Raw genomic sequence first — 17,665 nt, 5'->3', positions numbered from 1 at the left:
TCTCTAAGCTGTTAGCAGCGCCTCTGCTCCTCCTGCGGCGCATTGTCACGTGCAGCATGGCTGTGCTTTTATTGCAACTGTGCCTGCAGTTGTCACGATACTGCAACCTCCAGCCGCTACTTGGGCAGGTTCTTGGGCATTTCAGCTGACCCTGCCTTTGCCCAAATTAGCAGAAATCAAGCTGTGGGTTCAGACAGGGCACTGCCTTAGCGCACACAGGGGTGCTTTCTCTGCTTTCTTTTGGATTTCTTTTTCTCTAATGGCCACTCAGTTGTTGGCTTTAAAATGACACTTTATATGAAGAGGACGTCCTGAAATGCAGAGTGGCTGCTCCGAGTCCATGATAGCTGACCATTAAAAGCACATCATCTCCTAGGCCACCCAGGGCTGACGGTTGAAGCCTGTGTAGTAAAAAAGGCTATTTCCAAAGTCCTGAATCCCTTTAAATAAATAGAAGCCGGTGTTTGCCTTGAAGGTGGAAAGGGCTCGGGTGAGCAGTGGCAGCAATGCTTTCGGCTCCTGCTCTCTCCTGTCCAACCTGCTAAATTTAGCAGCCTAATCAAGTTTCCTTCTCCCTCTTTAATCAGGTGGAGCAAGTGGCATGTTGACTTGCTGGTTGGTGCTGGATCCGATCCTACTCGCAGCGTTTCCAGCCCCTCAGTAGTGACCAGGGGAGCCATATGCGGGGGAGCAGCGTGTCTGACAGGCCACCGCAGCAGCGCTTCCACTTAATCTCTCTGCTCCCATCCACACGTGCTGTCCTGATATCCGACAGCCGGTCCCATGCGGGCACGGTGCCAGCAGTGACTTTACAGGCTTTGTGGCAGAGATTATTTAAAGGAGATTAACCCTTCTAAACCCCTTAGATTTTAATTATTTCTGTATGTATTTATAAAACCTGCAGTCTGCTAGTTCCAGGGCACAACTGCCCCAGTCCCCATCCTTAACCTGGATTCGTGAATATACAATACAGCCATATTACAGAACAGGGACTGGACTGGACAGGGGTCATTTAACTTATTTATTTATTGCTGTTCTGGAACAATTCACATCTGGGATGAAAACGAAACATTATGGTTTCAAATTGTAAAAGGAGCTAATAATTCAAATGACTTTAAAATACTAGCACTAACACTGCATTAATTGAATTGTTTGAGTCGATGCGGCATCTCTCGCTAATTGTTTTGGTTAAGGCTGCTCTGTCATTAATGCATACTGTTGCCTCCCCACTGCCCATGTTGTGAACATGGAGCACCCTGCATCTCTCTGAAGACAGGGCTCTCTCTAGGGTTGATGATGTATTGGCAGCCAGGAGAGGGAAGGCCTGTTTCTTTCATTCAGTCTCCTAGCAAGTTTTTTATATGAATATTAATTCTGTGAAATGATGAAGTCTGGAAAACTCTCATAGTTAACAGGTACTCTTAAAAAGAAAGAAAGAAAAAAAAAGGGCATGCACCTCCATCCTTTCATGCTCTCTCTCCTGTTTGTCATGTGCTGGGCTAATTAGTTTTTTAGAATTAAGGAGTTATGGAGGGAATTTTTCCACTTTGCATGTGAGCTGTAAAATTCAAATTAAACTGGAAATACCTTATTTCTGTTTCACAGTGCAACCTGTCTACTCTCAGGTGATATACAGCTTGCAGAGGTGGGAAAAACAGCGTAAGAGTTGGTAAGCCATTGCCACTGAGACTATTGGATCAGAGTTACTCCATAGGCCACCTGTCAGTATGGGTTACAGTCCTGGCATGGGTGCTGTAGCTCTATTTCTGTATATTCTAGGATTGCTGCTGAAAAAATGACAGTATTTAAATGTCATTTAATGCCTGTTTTTTAAATGCAAGCATAAAAAGTGGCTGTTAGAAGGAAACAAAACCCATAGCATTGTGGACCCCAATGATCTGAGAAAAAAATAGGTCAATTTAAATACATGTCTTAAAACCAGGTGATTTTTATTTATTCTTGCCTGTGGAGCAAGGAAATAAATGCAGACAGTGCCAAGGAGTCCATAAATAAATTTTGTTCTTGGAGAATCTCTTTAATATGCACACAGTCCTGCTTCTGTAATAGTGAACATTTGACCAGTAGCAATTAATTTCTTATCACAGTCTTTCTATGAGGTAAGAAAACATTAGTGTCTCCATTAGGAGGTGGAGAACGGGAGCTCTCCAAGAGCAAATGATGTGCCCGGCTTCTCTCCCCTGCCCTGCGGCTTGCCAAGAGCTGCTGGAGGGAGAGGGCATTGCAGCGACACCTCTCCTGCAGCGTGGCTGGGTGCTCCTCTCCAGGCAGATCTGTCCGCCTAGTCAAATGATAGACTCAGAAAACGTTTGATATCTGTATATTTCAGAATAAATATCGTTAAGGTAATGAATTTTCAACCGCTTACTGTGAAGCACACAGTATTTTCTTTAACAGCAAGTGGTAAAATAGAGAAGAAAAAAAAAATATTAATGTCCACAGTATAAATCTCTTCTGTCTAGAAAGGATGAAAAGAGGGCTTCTTACAAAACTAACCTTATGGAGAATAATGTATGATCCCGTGGCATGTTGATGATTAGGAAAACCGTCCCAAAGGTTAATAGATCTTTTCTCGTTCAAATGGGTAGCATCTCAAGCTGGAAGTGCCGGACCTGTGCGTTCAGCCCCGTGCCCCGGGGAGGGGGAGTGGGGAAGCAAAGGGTTAAATTTCGGGGCTGTAGAAGCAGATTGTGTTTTCCTTCTATGATGTGGGCTGACAAGACATCAGTATTCTATTCATCTGTTGGGAATTAGGCTGTTAATCCAATCAATGACTCTTGAGCGAGCTGCAGCCTGCCTCCCCACTGGGGAACAATCGGATCAGACGGGAGATTGTTTAAGAGCACTGTGCGGTCCGGTGTCAGGTGGAATTTCCAAGCATTCCCTAGTGAATTGGGGATGGGAAAGCTGTCTCAGCCCATTTATCCTGCCCCTTAAATAACCAGGTATCTGCCTCAGCCACACAGTAAAAGAGCTACTAACTTTTACACAGGGAGGGGGCAGGGAAGCACCCTGAGAAGAGGGATTTTAGCATCTTGCCTTTAGGAATATTGTCCTGTTTGCAGCCTGTGATTGCGTTTGCACAGCTTTGTTGGAGGCAGGCTCAGCTGCAGCCCTGTGACACTTGTTACAGCCCTAGGCACTGGCTCTTTCCAAACACGTGTTTGATCCCTGAGCTGAGGAAGCCCGGAGCTTCCCTGCAGCTTTTATATTACACCAACACACTTGTTTGATGACCAGAAAGATACCTGATGCTGGAAGTAACAAGCAGCAGCAAATATTCTTTGGAGCAACCTATAAATACGTATATAATATAAATGGCTGTGCTCAGAGCGCTGGTTGCAAAATTGGGGTGAAAATGCTCAATAGGAAAACAGACCGGAGAGTTTCAGAGCTGTGGTTGTAGATTCAGAAATCAGTTCGTTCTGCAATTAGAGACAGCCGTGTCTGCGGTGGGATATTGAGAGTCTGTATCCGTGCCAGCAGCGCTACATGCTGATGATAGATGTGATAAATCCCATTGAAATTGCACTTGGAAATTTAGGTACACCACCGGTTAGAAACTAGGGCGATGAGGGATTAGCGTAACCCTGGCATGCTGAACAACTCGGGCCGGTGGCGTTTGGGTGCATTAGCAGATGCAGGCTTTGGGAGGAAGCAACTGGCAGTTCCTGGGCATCACGTTCTCTCTGAGTTTTCTTAGATTTGCTTTTTAACAGCAGCTTTGCAAGTGGAGGGCTCCTCCAAATTAGTGCACCTAAATGAACCAGGAGCATGAGCTCAGGTAGCAAATATGAATAGGGAGGTCCCCAGACAGAAAGATCCCCAGCTCCGAGGCTTGGCTTTAAAGGGCTTCAACATTCCTCTTCCCTTGATCATAATTTTGAATCAAACAAAAGCTAATGCAATTTTCTTTGCCTTTCAGTAGCAGATTGTGCTGTAAGGGTCCATGCCATTAGAAATGTAATAATTGCTTCTCTATGCAGCTCTAATTTATCTGTGAGGCACTTAGAAGATAGGCCAAATGATAGCCTGGCGGTAGGCTCTGGAGAAGGGCCCAAGAGGTGATGATAAAGAACTGTCTAGCACCTTCCATCCTTAAGGATATCTGCCTGGCACAGTGCAGGAAAAGGTCTGAATGGGAGGAAGGGGGCAGAGGAGAGAGCTCTCGGAGAGGGACAGCTCAGTAAGAGAGGGGTCCCTGCCCAGCCTACCCACATGCAAGGGGGGTGGAAGATTTAATTGGGGAACAAAACTTATGGGATAGCCAAGACCTGTGCTTGTTAGCTTGGAGTATTCACAATCCCCAAATAAGAGCTGCTCGTGATTGGTGAGTGGATATTTGTTTTGCTTCTACCGGAGGTTGCTTTGTATCCTTTGTCCCTCAGCACTGGTCCTTGGGGAGAGCCTGAGCTGGCTCCAACCTGGCACATCATGATGTCTCACAACAGCCTACACTTAACATTCACAACCATAACCTCACAAGCACTTCATAAACACCAGCTAACCAGTTGTCCTCGTATGGGACACCCAGTCTAAAACAGGAGGTGAAGCTGAGCCGTCACAAGTATATTTTGCTTTAGCAAAATCAAAAGCTGAAAAATGGGGAGAAAACATAAAAGTCTGCTTCATTTTCTTAGCATCGGAGCTATTTGGGACTCTAGACCTTCTGGCACAAAGCTGTTAGATGGTGTTGTTTCTCAAATTGCAGTGTCGCTGGCATTTCTTTAAGGATTGGGAGGCAACTAAAAGCAAAAGTCCTGGTGCCAGTGGGTGCACACTGGTCTAAGGGATCTAAGGTAGGGTTATTAAAAGGACAGTATCAAATTCCAAACTAAACCATTGCTTTTCAATGCCAGCATTTGCACACACAGCGATTTGCACTCGTCTGTCTGCTTCGATCGGACAAGCATTCATTTTACATGTATTAATGTACGTGTCCAAGCCCAGGCTGCTGTGTGCAAAAGCAGCATGTAAATGAAAATAAAGGCTGTGTTGGGGCCACCTACTGAACTGTCTGGTGGAGTTTGGACTGGTTATATTAGCCCGCATTGCCTGGTTTTACATATTGGTGGGTATTAGCATGTAAATTCTGGTATGCTTTTAGCTGTAGTCTCACCTTCAGTCATCTTGGGGATAAAATTTCAGAGAGAAAAACAAGATGATGAGGTTAAAGTAAATTGTTGGGAAGTTGAAGTCTAAAGTGGAAATAAATGAGAAATAAAACCCTTTTTAAAAGTGGAGAGAAGTATTTTCTTGCTATTTTTCATCTCGCTGGCTTGAGTGAGTGTGTGTCTGAGGCTGCAGAGATTTATATTCACAGCTCCTAAGCACCAGTGCTTGTTCAGAGGCTGTATTCTAGCCCTTTTTATTCACTCACCTTCTAAAGATGTAGTGTAAATATTTATCTTCCCTCCGGCCCATCCATGCTGCCCAGGACCCAGCGCTGTTAAACACTCTTATCACCTCATCGGTCTTATCTCCTGCGATCCCTGCCAACATTTGGAGTCTGTCAATGGGAATGAGCATGTGCACCTTAAAAGGGACCACAAATGAACAGAAAGAAGAGGTGATGTGAGGGAAAAAATACCTTAAAATAAAAAGCGCACGTGCTATCTCTCAAAAGGGGAGGTTAGTGTATATGTTTTCTGCTGTGCTTTTCACGCTCACAGTTTTGCTCTTGGAGATGTGGTTGAAGGCACAGAGAAAAGGTCTCAGCATGGACCAGCACTCGAGGAAGTATGGGGGTCCTGTGCAGACCCTCATAGTTGGTGTGAGGGGTTGTCCAGCCCCAGCTTCATCACCGATACGACGTCTAGGTGAACCAAAGATCACCAAGGTAGCCAGCACAGTTTTGGTTTTTCTCTTTCTGTACTTGTGCTAAATAAAACACATGAGATGAAGAGACAGTTTCTCCCTTAGGGCTGCCCTGCCACTCACAGAGGTTTCTGCATGCAGCTTGGAGAGCGAATGAGGCAAGTGTGGAAGGTCAATGTTTCTATAATATTGTTTAAAAAACCGTCCCATGAAACCAGCACAGTCAAACCTGTCACGTCAAGGTCTGCTTGCCATGGCAGGACAGCGGGAATCTTGTTTTATAGCGTGTGCAGCATCACAGCAGGGCTCAGCCAAGCCATTTCCATGTCTCTGCCCTTCAGCCCAGAAACCTTGTGTTAGGTTAAGCAGGGTACAGAAATTCCCAAGGAATGAACATAGGATGGCAACACCGATATAATCCTATCACTTATAAGACAAAATTGATGTGCAGTAGCCATAGTACCACTTAACGGATAAGACAGTTGGTCCATCTGCGCTCGGTCCATCTTCTCTCATTTCTCTTGCTTAAATTTCTCAGGAGCAGAACACAATCCTGTTATCCAATAAGTTACCCACTGGTAGTTGGATTTTCATTGAGTGACATCTGTCGCAGACCATGGACGTAGGAGGTACTGGTGATTTTGTAGCATCTTTGTTTTGATGGTTTTGGTAGACGTGGACATTTGGATTTATTTTTTAAGTCTTTGGAAATGCTCTCGTCTCCCCTGAAGGCCGTGCAACTCAGCTGTCATCCTGCCATGGCCAGATGTGCTAGGAGGCTTTAAAAGGCACCAGGGATGGCACATGGCATTAGAGGCAAGAAGAAAGCTTGGAATCGATCTGTTGTTGGTCGGTAACTTGCGTGCGTGGGACTGAGTGCTCCATTTGAGTGTGGAATGGTTTTTCCTTCCTTTCTGGTCATCTTCTGTCTGCCTATATGGGTTCTTCCATTTCCACAAGCTCCTCTTTTTTATAAACAGGGTATTGCTAAGAGGGCTCTGGGGGAGGTACCTGCCAGTGCCTTGCAAGCCGAAAGCAAAGCTCTACAGAAACACTAAGTCTTACTACTTTGAGCCTGGCCTTTTCCACCTTTTGTGTTGAAGTTCACTGAATCAGAGCACTGATTGCCTCCTTTTTACCTGTCACATTGACATTATTCCACCTGATGTGATTTCTGAGAGGCATCCTGGCATAGAGCAGAGCTCAGAGTTGGCCCTGGAGCTGCCCATCTCTTCTCTTTGAGCTCCCTGACACCAGCTCCCCTACTCAACACCTTCACTTTTGTGCTCTTCTTGTGCTACAGAAGCTCCTATTGGGGGACAAAAAAAAGTCTCTATTTTTTTTTAACATGCCTTAGCACAGAAATGGTAATGCACCATGATTACCTAACTTTCTATAGACACAGTTTCAAAATAACTAGTTACAGTATTCAGGTTTTTACATTACAAATTTATTTCAGTGTGTGCCTACAGACTCTGGGTCTTGTTCTTGCAGCTCGGTATGATTTACATCTCTGTAATCTGAAAGCTAAATTGGAGGGAGAAGAAGTAAACAATCATGACAAACATCCCCCTACAACTCAGTGCTTTGTATAAAATACACCAACAAAAATCCTGATGGTTTTCAATGAAAAAAAGTTAGCTGCCCCCGCTTGCAAGCCAGACGAGCGAAACAGCCCATCTGATCACCGCCAGCATCAATGTGTCCCTCCTAGCTGCAGAGGATGTGCGTGGGACACCCTGCTCCTGGCTGGTGCCGGTGATGCCGGGCTGGGCAGTGACATTTACTGGTGCCCTGGGCAGGGTGCAGTGAGGTGAGGGCAGAGGCTGTGGCAGGCTGTCCCTGTCTGCTCACCGTTTGGGGTCCCAACAGAGGCACATCCTGGGAGCGGGACACACCACACCTTCCCTAGGATGCTCCAGAAACCACTGCTTTCTGTCACACATCGGGAAATATCCCTTGCATCAAGGCCAGCTACAATTCATCTTAAGACCACTTCTGCGCATCTTGTTTCATTGTAAAACAAACATTTCCAGCGCCTGATAGGCAATATTCGTCTCACGTAATTTCTGCAATGGGAGCTGTAATCCTCACTTTCACGGCCCATCTTTGATTAGTTTCCAGGTGTGGCCATTTTGCGCTGAAGGCTCAGCGATGCTGTACCTGGAGCCAAGCGCTGTGTGCAGAGCAGCTGGGCCCATCGGGCTCCGATTAGCCACGGTGCTCTGAAAAGCCAAATCAAAAAGGGATTGAGATCAGCAGCCTCCGGAGGGCATTTCAAGGCCCTTAGTGAGTGACCACACTAGAGCTTTTTCCATTTACCTGGATTAAAATTTGTCACAGAGAAAATACAAGCAAATAGCATAGCATCTGAGAAGTATAACAAATAGCATTTGGCCAGCCATCAGGCTCAAAGGGGGGGAAAAAAAAATCCATGGTGTAAATAAAGTGTAAACAACGTTTGCATAACGTTGGATTAATAGTTCTTTTTAAAAACCACACTGGGATTAAAGAGACACATTTCGTATGCTGCGACTTGCACTCTCTTCTTAGCCCAATAAATGCCAGAAAGTACATGTAGGAGAAATAAAAAGCCTTGTTAGCCAAAAGCCGGCTGCTGAAGCAGCAGTGCTTTATGCAGGCCTTTGGAAGAGGAGCAAATGGCTGTAGTATTCCTGGAGCTCTCCTATGTATTTTATAAGGAGTTTTGCAGCAAACCGTTCCCGTGGAAAGGGATTTCTGCTGCATGTCTCCAGTCCCATTCACCTGCGGGTTTTGTCGGCTGCAATTTTGAAGGCTGCGATGAGGAGGGGAGCTGGCTTCCCATCCCCCAGCACACATGCAACCCGCATATTTGAAAGCCTGCCTTTCCAATAACTCATTCGTAGCGCTCCTGCCTCTTCTTTCCCAGCCCCGTTCCGTATTTTGCTGAAGTCAGTACTGGCCCTGTCACTCCTCCAAGCAGACATGTGCTTAAGGACCGCTCAGGGCCTCTGGCTCAGATCCGTTACCTTATTAGTGTGGAATAATCAATGGATGCTGTCCTTGATTTCTTCAGTTGTTTGGTTTGTGGTATCTTCTAATGACACCCTTTTGCGTTACGCTACCCACAGTTTGGGCAGAAATAGGCTTCTGAAATGAGGCGCCTCCGAACGTTGGCGTGAGTGCCACAAACGGGTCATAGCGACACGTGGAAGGAAAAATCTCCCCCCCCCCCCCGCCCCCCCCCACCCCGTTTTCCCCAGCAAAGACGTGAAATGGATGTTTAGGCAGCAGATGCCGGTTACATCTGGCTTTTCTCTTTTGTCCCTGTTGTTCCTGTGCTGCATGTTGGTGCGGTGTCCCAGGGCAAAGCGTGGCACCTCCCACCCTGAAAGACAAGTCATTCCTAGTTTCTCAGGTGGACAGCTTTAATATCAAACAGAATAACAAGCTGGGAAAGCAGAAGTCTCAAAACAGCTACGGGTGGGATTTCTACCTGTTTTCCTGTTCTTCTTTTCCCTTTCGCCTGCTCCAGAATCCACAGCAGACTGTAGAATTTGCACCTTAATCCCAAAGATAATGGTAATTAAAAACTTAAGTCTCCATAAACAGATGCAAATAAATTAAGGAGGCAAAGAACTGAATTAAAAGCTAATCCTGGTGGGGTAGTGAAAGCAAAGGGGCCAATAATTCTTTCCTTCTGTTATTTCACCTGTTGTTTTGGCAGGACGAGGCTGCGGCACGGCGAGGTGCCTGGGTTTGCACTGCTGGATGTGCCATGCCAGCACCAAGCACTCACCGGCAAAGCCCTGCCCATGCTTGCCGAGTCTGGGAATGGCACACGCTTCCCAAACCGTTGCAGCTGATGCAGTGGTGTACGTGTTAGCTTGAAGAGGGAGCTGTGTGCCAATGTCTTCAAATCATGCGGTTTGCTTTGCCCTTGCGCTGCAGGTGTTTCACAAGGATGAGTTCAGCAACCGGCTCTCATTCCCAAGCACTGCGTAGCCCTTTCCTCGCCCTCCTCCTGCAGGGTTTTAATTGGGCTTTGGGTCCACCTTTGTCCAGACCTGAATTCTGAAGAGCGAGGACCTAAGGTTTATTCAGTTGGAAGAAAAGTGGGGTTTTCCCCTGTGTGCTCCCTTGTGCTGAAGAGTGCAGCTCACCAAGCCGTGCCAGCATCCCAGTGCTTTACCTTTCTCTGGAGTAGCTGGCGAAGGCTGGGCTTGCACAGAAGTATCTTGCAGTAAAGCAGCAGGATTAGTGAGGGTCCCAAAGTAAGGCCGTAGGACTGAAATCTTTCATTTTTATGGGCTGGAAGTGATAACGCTATGAACTGAATTATACTCATGTCATGACGTGATCCACGCACTCTTATGGGTGGATAGATATCGATTTTCCATCAATATGGATTGATGGTGCATGATGATTCAAAGCCTAACTGCCAGGTAGCTGGGTGCCCGGGGCTGTTTATCTAGTCAATTAAATATTGTCGTGATTCAGCTTATTTATTTAAAACTGGAATTTACTTGTATCCCCACGTTATCTATACCTCTAAAATCAAGTCTCTCTCTCTCTCTCTTTTTCAGGACGGGGAAGGCCAGACTGCACTCCATTACGGTAAGCTGCCGTTCAGTTTGGTTGTTCCCCCTTAACAGGATGGATTTGCCACTAGAGTAAATGGTCTACGTACAGAAAGCAAATTTCAGTAGAAATATGAGCAGAGAAGCTGGATTTGATTAACCAGGGGCAACCTCCACCAGCAAATCCCAGCATGGTATGAATAGGGGCCCTGGGAGAAGCAGCGAGGAAAACTCCTGTACTCATTTCATTCTCCTCTGCAAATTTCCCCTTAAAGCCTTCCTTTTCTCCCAGTTAATGATCCGCTTTCTGCAGAGTTCATCCTGTGCACCTATATGTCTCCAAGATGTGGTTGTACCACCTCCAGACCCAGGAGTGGCTCTGGTTAGAGGATGCTAAGGTTGAGAGAAGGGTCTGTACTGGCTTTAAGAGGTTATGCCGGTGAGGGGAATGGGACAAGATGGCCTTCACCTCCACACGTCCTGGTGACAAACCCATTTGATCGTAGCTGAGAGAGCAGCAGCTTCTCTACTACCAAAAACAGCAGAGCAAAGTTACAATTTGTGTCCCTCCTACAATTACATGCTGATTAGATATGAGATTTTGCAGCAATCCTTTTAATTGAAAGACTGTTCTATCTCCAAATGAGAAAAGTAGAGACTAAAGTGACACACAGTGCTGATGTGTGGGGAATATGAAAAAAGTATCGATTTAATCTGTATCATAATTTTTTCCAAAATTAAGACATACCAGTTGTTATTTTATACTCTCTCTCGATGCTTGCCACTGTGTAATTAAGAGCATACTTGTCAGTCTGAAGTGTTTGTGTCTTTTTCTCTCTTTCTGATCTCTCCGCAAGGACATTAGCACGATGGCAAAATTGCTTTGCCGACCATCAGTCCAAGGCACTGCATTTGGATCTGGATCTAAACTACCAGATTCCAGGGCCCCTGAACTGAGACTGTAATTACAATAATGTATGATTTCTTCCCGTGTCATCTTTCCTGTAGGTTACTTTATTTTTCAAGTTCTCGGCCTTCTGACTGAAGTTGCAAATCTGTTGCTTAGTGCTGCAGCGTCCGCAGAATGACAGCACTCAATGCCACATTGCCTCTTTCTCTGCCCAGCTCATTCCACATTTTGGGCTTTCTCTCTCCCAGGGGAGATGCTCCCCCCTTGCTTCCCGCTCTGGCACTGACATCCGCCTACCGAGGGGTGCACAGTGGATTATAGTAGGTTGTGCAAAAGCATAGCATGTGCGTAAGTTATCCAAGAGCACCTGCTTCAAGCAAGTTCAGTATGTGAAAGTAGAGGGTGGATGCATCCCCTCAATGTAAATTATTTGCAGGTGGATGCCTGTGGCTGGTGGCTAAAGCAGGTGGTGTAACACAAGCAAGCAAACATAACTGATTTAATTAACATTATTTCAGAAATGGTTTCTCTGATCCACCCTGCCAGCTCAGATGTTTCAATGACAACAGTTTTGCAGGCTTTTTCCCCAAGTTTTTTGAGTCTTCAGATTTTCTTCTCCCCCTTGACTATCATCCCACCTCCCCTCCCTGTATGTTATCTTTGGGAAGCCTCTCTGGGTCACTGGCGCACAGGTTCGGCATGCCCGTGGGTGTCCCGCTGTCCCTGGCTGGCCGTCGCTGTACCCAGGCTGTCCTCATTCCCTTACTTAGCTGATCTGGTCATAAATCACCCCAATCTTGAAAAGAGCTTGTTAAATGAGTGAATGGTTTTGATTCAGGTGGCTATTGGCCTGAAACTGGAACTCACTGAAAATCTCCTCAGTAAGCACTTCATAACCAAGCTGTTAATTGCAGCAAGGAGGCATGAGAGCTCCAGTGAAAACTGTCTCTGGCAGTGCTGAGCAGAGCAGTGCCTTTACAAGGCCTTCCCTTTTGTTAGAGGCTGTTCAGGGAAGGGTTAAATCCCGTGAGCAAGGCCAGCAAGACAGCCACTGCTTTTAGGGTGTCTCCATCCCTTTTTATGAGCCAGCGTGGCCTGACAGCTGTCCTTGTGGTGACAGCTCTCCTGATTACAGCCGGTGTCAAACTGCATCCTGCTGCAGGTTATAAATCCTGCCTCCTTCCGATCAGCGCCGACCCCGGCTTTAATCGGAGGTTAAGTGGAGGCCAGCTGGCAGCGTGGTCCGAAGGCACCGGCTCACCGGTGGGACCCACTGCGGGACCTGCTCTCCTCCGGGCTGGAGGCAGCGGTCGGTGCCGTGTTGATCGGTATGAGCACGGTCTCCCTGCTAAACGGCCCGTTAGCCTTCAGCTCCTCTCCATCCATCCATCCACCCGCCCGCCGGGAATACTAAAATCATTGCCGCTGCCTCTCCCAGAGGAAATCAAGGCTTCTCCGAGCACTTGTGGCCACGTGGCCACAAAGTGGGCAGGCTCTGTATCCTCATGGGCGCTCCGGCTTCCCTGCAAAGCACCATCTGTTCGGCTCTTTCTGCACTGTGGCAGGGCAGTGGGAGGGAACGCTGGAGGGAAAATAAATAATAAAAAAAAAAAAAAAAGAAAGAAATTCATCATCTGAACCCTGAGGATTAATGGAGTCGGAAGGCAAACTGCGCTGAATGGAAATCCATCTTCACCCGTGCCAGTGTCAGGGCTGCCGCTCCAGCCCTTGACAAATCGAGGGTCCCAGGGTACGATAAATCCAGCAGCTGTGCTCATCCCCAGGGATGTCCCTGGCCCACCAGGGGACACTGGCTGTGCGTGCCAGTGTCACTGCACGAGGAAGCCACCTTTCCCTATGCGGGCACCAGCTCCCCATCTCTGGGAGCTGCCACCGCAGCTTCCTTACCACCCCTGGAAGTCTGCTTTCTGCAAGGGTGCTGTGCCATCACCCCGGGATATGTCCCCCACCCCTTCAGCTCAGCCTCACCCACACCCCAACCTGTTTCCTCACCAACCCTTTCCCCCTTCTTTTTCCCCCCTATTTTATCTTTTTCAGTATAAGCTCCAATCACACATCAAATTTATTTTAGTTAAACGTTGCTGCCTGTCCTGTTGGGTCAGTAGAAAACTGCAGAGTAATGCAAAAAGACACTAATTACTACATTTAACGGCAAAAAAGAGTTAGTCAGTTATATTGTAAAAGCACCTGAAATATAATTAAAACAAATTGCTACCAATGCAAGAGGAAGCTGCCGGCTTCATGGTCGAGAGGCAGGTCGGAGCTGAGGCAGTTTTTGGCTTCACTAGGATCTGCATTGCATGGGCTTAAGAGAAAATCCAGGCGTTGGGAATTCTGCTGCTATCAGCCAAGCCCAGCTATTCAATGTTAAGAGTTTCCCTGGTTTTCCTGGTTCTTTTTTTTTTTTTTACCAGCCTTAAGCAAGGTTGCAGAGGGAGCTGAAAGCTGCCAGGCTGCCCTCGGGACAGGGAAGAACTCAGGTCAAACTTGATTCTGTCTTGGCAGAGCAAATCGGGGTTGAAAAAATAGTTGCTAGCGGACTTAGAATTTTCTTTTATTTATAATAAACGGGTTAGAAATAACAGTGGTATGCTGTTACCAGCTGTCCATGGGCACAGGCGTGTGCCCCTGGAGCTGGTGCTTGGGAAAAGTCCAGCCAGCAGCTAAAAACCATCCAGATTTTCTGCAAGCAGAAACGACGGATGAAAGCAGAGAGCGAGGCAGTACTGACACTGTCCCGCCTGGGACGTGCTGCCTGTGGAGCCCTGGGAGGTTCAGGGGCAAGTTTATAAATTATAAATACATTATAAATTCTGGTTACAAAAGCAGGCAGGGAAGGCTTTCCCAGGCGGCGTTTTGGGGCTCTCTGTGGTGCTGCAGTAGCCCTTTCCAGGGTCAGTCTCCAGTCCTGGATGTGAAGGAGCGTTAGACGAACTACACACAGGCGCCCTGCCCATCATCCCAGATGATGCTCTCCAAACCACCCAGGCTCCGGGGCCGTGGTTGCACCAATAACACCCTCTCAGGACTTCTGGCTTTTCATTGCTTTCACTCTGCCTTTTCTCTTTCCTTTGCACTGTTAAATCCAGAGGTAAGTAATACATTGAGTACCGAACACTGCCCCGAAAAATGATCTGCTCCGCCTGGCCAGGTGCTGAGATGGCATTTCTTGTCTCTGGCACACTCATGGGAAGTTGCCAGCTACAGCACTGCTCCAGAAAACACCCATCACCGCTGCCTCGGGTCAGGATCCCCAGGCTAACCCTTCCCTTTCTCCCTCCAGCTGCCGCCTGCGAGTTTTTGGACATAGTGGAGCTGTTGCTGAAGTCAGGAGCCGACCCCACGCTCCGGGACCAGGAAGGCTGCCTGCCGGAGGAGGTGACAGACTGTAAAGCCATCACTTCGGCTCTGCAGCAGCACACCGCTGGCAAGACCTAACCCTGCAGCGACGCGCGGCAGGGAGGACAGAGATGCTCTGCAATAACACCCCTTCTCTTCCCCCGTTGCCCTCCGAAAAGCCTTGGGGGTTCAAAGGGGAGCTTTTAGAGCACAGGGTCTGGGTGAGCTCTCCAGCACAAGGGTTGGCCGGCCGAGCACATGTCCTGGGCAGGATGGGATCAGGGTTTTGCATGCTCGGACATTTATCAGTATTTTGGGGGGTGGGGAGGGATCAAGGGAGGGGAGCTAGGGCCTGGAGAAAGCCCCAAGTATCGTTTTAATGTATTAAACACAAATACTGCATCGGATGTCTCATCGGAGCAGCCTGGGCTGACTGGTCTGCTCCTCCGTGGGGAGGGGAGGGTGGCTGGACCAGGTGAGATGCTCGGCTGTCCTGTTCGGGTTCGGTTTTGGTTGGTTGTTTTTTTTTTTTTTCCCCTGGGTCCAAACAAAATATTATAAATAAAAGAAAAGCACAGTGTTGGGATGGAGTCTCTGTGGGTTTGTCTTGCGGGAGTGACTTCAGTCCTTGGAAGCAATGATGGGAGGCACCGCCGCGCTGTTGTAGCCCTTGGAAAGCTCTGCTCAAGCTCTCGGCCTGGGAAGAGAGGGCTGCAAAAGACAGCAGGGTCGTACACCTGCCTGACCGTCCCTCTAGTTCTCACCTAACGTATGTAAGACAAGAGCTTTATGGCTTACCAACCTCTCCAAGCTGACAGGACTTTTACCACGTCTGCAACTGTTTTGCTGAATTAAATGGCATTAACCCCAGCTGCAGCAGCAGCTCCCGGTCCTCCTGTTGCGTGCTGGTCCCACGGGTGGCTCGTGAATTCAGGGCTGGGGTTTTGTAAGAGCCAGGCATGAACATAAACCTGCGCTCAGCCTGTCACACAGTATCACAGTATCACAGTATCACAGTATGCTAGGGATTGGAAGGGACCTCAAAAGATCATCCAGTCCAATCCCCCTCCCTGTGGGCCCGTCTTGGACACTTCATGGTCCTCGCAGCTGGCCAAACACCCAGAAAAATGGGAAATTTATGGCTATACCTTAGGTGCCCAAGTGAGGTGGATGGGTGCGGGGCTTTCTGCATCCTCATTGGGATTCCTACTGGGCTGTGCTGGTGGGTCGGCCGTGGTCCGGGGGAGCTGCTGGGGATGGGTTCGTGCTTCGGGCTCACTCCTGGCTGGGAGGGAGGCTGCTGCGGTGGGTGGGTGTGCACGGCAAGAGGAGACCGTGGCTTCCCTTTGGGGCATTGTCATGCCACTTGCTTTTCCCCAGACAAGGAGATTTACAGCCTGGGGGGAGCATAGGAAATCTCCATCACTGTGACAAGAAGGTATTTGCCACTGAGTCCTTGCTGCAGCACATCCAGCCTCAGGAAAATAAATGGGAACGTTCCCTCTGCTGAGGACTGGCTGGGCTGGAGGCACACGTGGATTTTGGCCCCTCACAGCGGCCCCCAACTCCTGCCAGCTTTTGCTAACACTGACTGCACTGGCTTGGACGCCGCCAGCAGCCGAAGCACCACCACGGCGTGGTTCACAGGCGTGCAGCACGGGGCAGGCTCGGCGGCAGGGAAGGAATGGCTCGGGCAAGTTAATGGGATGTATGGGCTCTTATATTGGCCACGTCAGCTGATTTTCCATTAACTTAATATTGGAGGGGGTTTGATGGGCAGGGGAGCTGCAGCGACGGTCCCCATGTTTTGGGGAAAAAAAAAAAAAAATCCCTTCAGGGTTTTTTTTCCGAAGTCAGTAGGAAACTTGAGCCCGAAGCCTGCTCCCTCTGAGCTTCCCAAAGAAACTGTCTTCTTAGCTGGAGCACGGATGGCAAAAATGAAATACATCATCTTGTTTATCTGCCTGCAGCCCTTCTGTGTTGGGGGATGCTTTTGCTGCCCAGTTGTGACATGGGGCTGGTGAAATGAGCAGGCAGGTCGGGTGTTTGGATGCAGAGATGCATGAAGCAAGCTGCTGATAAACATTAAAAGCTGTGCAGCAAATGCCAAGTTTCAACATTTGGGGTCCCTGCGGGGGTGATGCTTATTCGATGGAAGCGATGCAACAGCCCCCGACCCTTGAGCAAGGACCCACGATGGTTTTGGCTCTCCTCCACCCTGCCAAGGAGACCCACAGGCTGGTCTCATCGCGGCCACAGCGTGTGGGGATCAAAATGCAATGGGTGCTGTGGGCGCTGACGGCAACGCCAGTCGCTTTTGCACCAGGATGAAGCAAAGATGCCACCACCCCCTCCACACACGCTGTTGGGGTGCTACACACAGAGCTGCTCCGCTGGCTTCGGGATGGGGCCATGGTAGCATCAAGGTTAGGGACAAGGCCACCCTTACGCAGCGCCACAATGCACAGCCACCGCCTGGCTTGATGGACACGCTGGGTAATAAAAATAATAAAAAAATAAAAATCTCTCTTAAAACAGGGATGAAAAGCAGTTGCCGCGATGCCAGTGCTTTCAGCGAGCACATTTGGGGGGGGGGGGGAGCTGAACGCTCAGCCCTGGAGATGTTTATAGCACTTTAGGTCTGTTTGTGAGGTTGGAGCCTTTCCAAAAAATAACAAACAATGGTGGTGGGTGGGGGTGGGGGTGAAAAGAAAGACATATATTATTGTTTATAATCTGCTTTATTCAGCCAAACCTTTCCCCAGCAGCCTTGCGGATTGCTGTTTAAATCCCTCGCTGCCTTTAACTACCGATAGGGAAAGTGGTTAATGTGCATTCGGCCTAAGCTTGGCATCTACTCCGGGAAATCACTTTAATTGAGAAGCATTAAATGTTAAAATGATTAAAATATAGAAAAGCCGACACACCGGTGCTCGTGGAGGGGCTTGGACATCCCCACCACCACCACCCAGCATGGCTCTTCCAGCTCACCTGCGCC

General features: G+C 48.2%; 1 protein-coding gene across 1 annotated transcript in view; it reads left to right on the top strand.

Annotated features, from left to right (window-relative positions):
• ACBD6 (acyl-CoA binding domain containing 6) overlaps positions 1-15,247 on the top strand; it is an 88,116-nt gene extending 72,869 nt beyond the window's left edge. The window contains exons 7-8 of the mRNA XM_082483309.1: positions 10,404-10,434; positions 14,612-15,247. Of these exons, the coding sequence (XP_082339435.1) occupies positions 10,404-10,434; positions 14,612-14,766 (186 nt within the window). The 3' untranslated portion in view covers positions 14,767-15,247. The remainder of the gene's footprint in view (positions 1-10,403; positions 10,435-14,611) is intronic.
• Positions 15,248-17,665: the final 2,418 nt, after the last annotated feature.

Source organism: Vanellus vanellus (genome assembly GCF_965231255.1).
Source record: "Vanellus vanellus genome assembly, chromosome: 5".
Taxonomy (NCBI): Eukaryota; Metazoa; Chordata; class Aves; order Charadriiformes; family Charadriidae; genus Vanellus; species Vanellus vanellus.
Note: the sequence above shows the minus strand (reverse complement) of the source record. Positions and strands in the feature narration are given on the sequence as shown.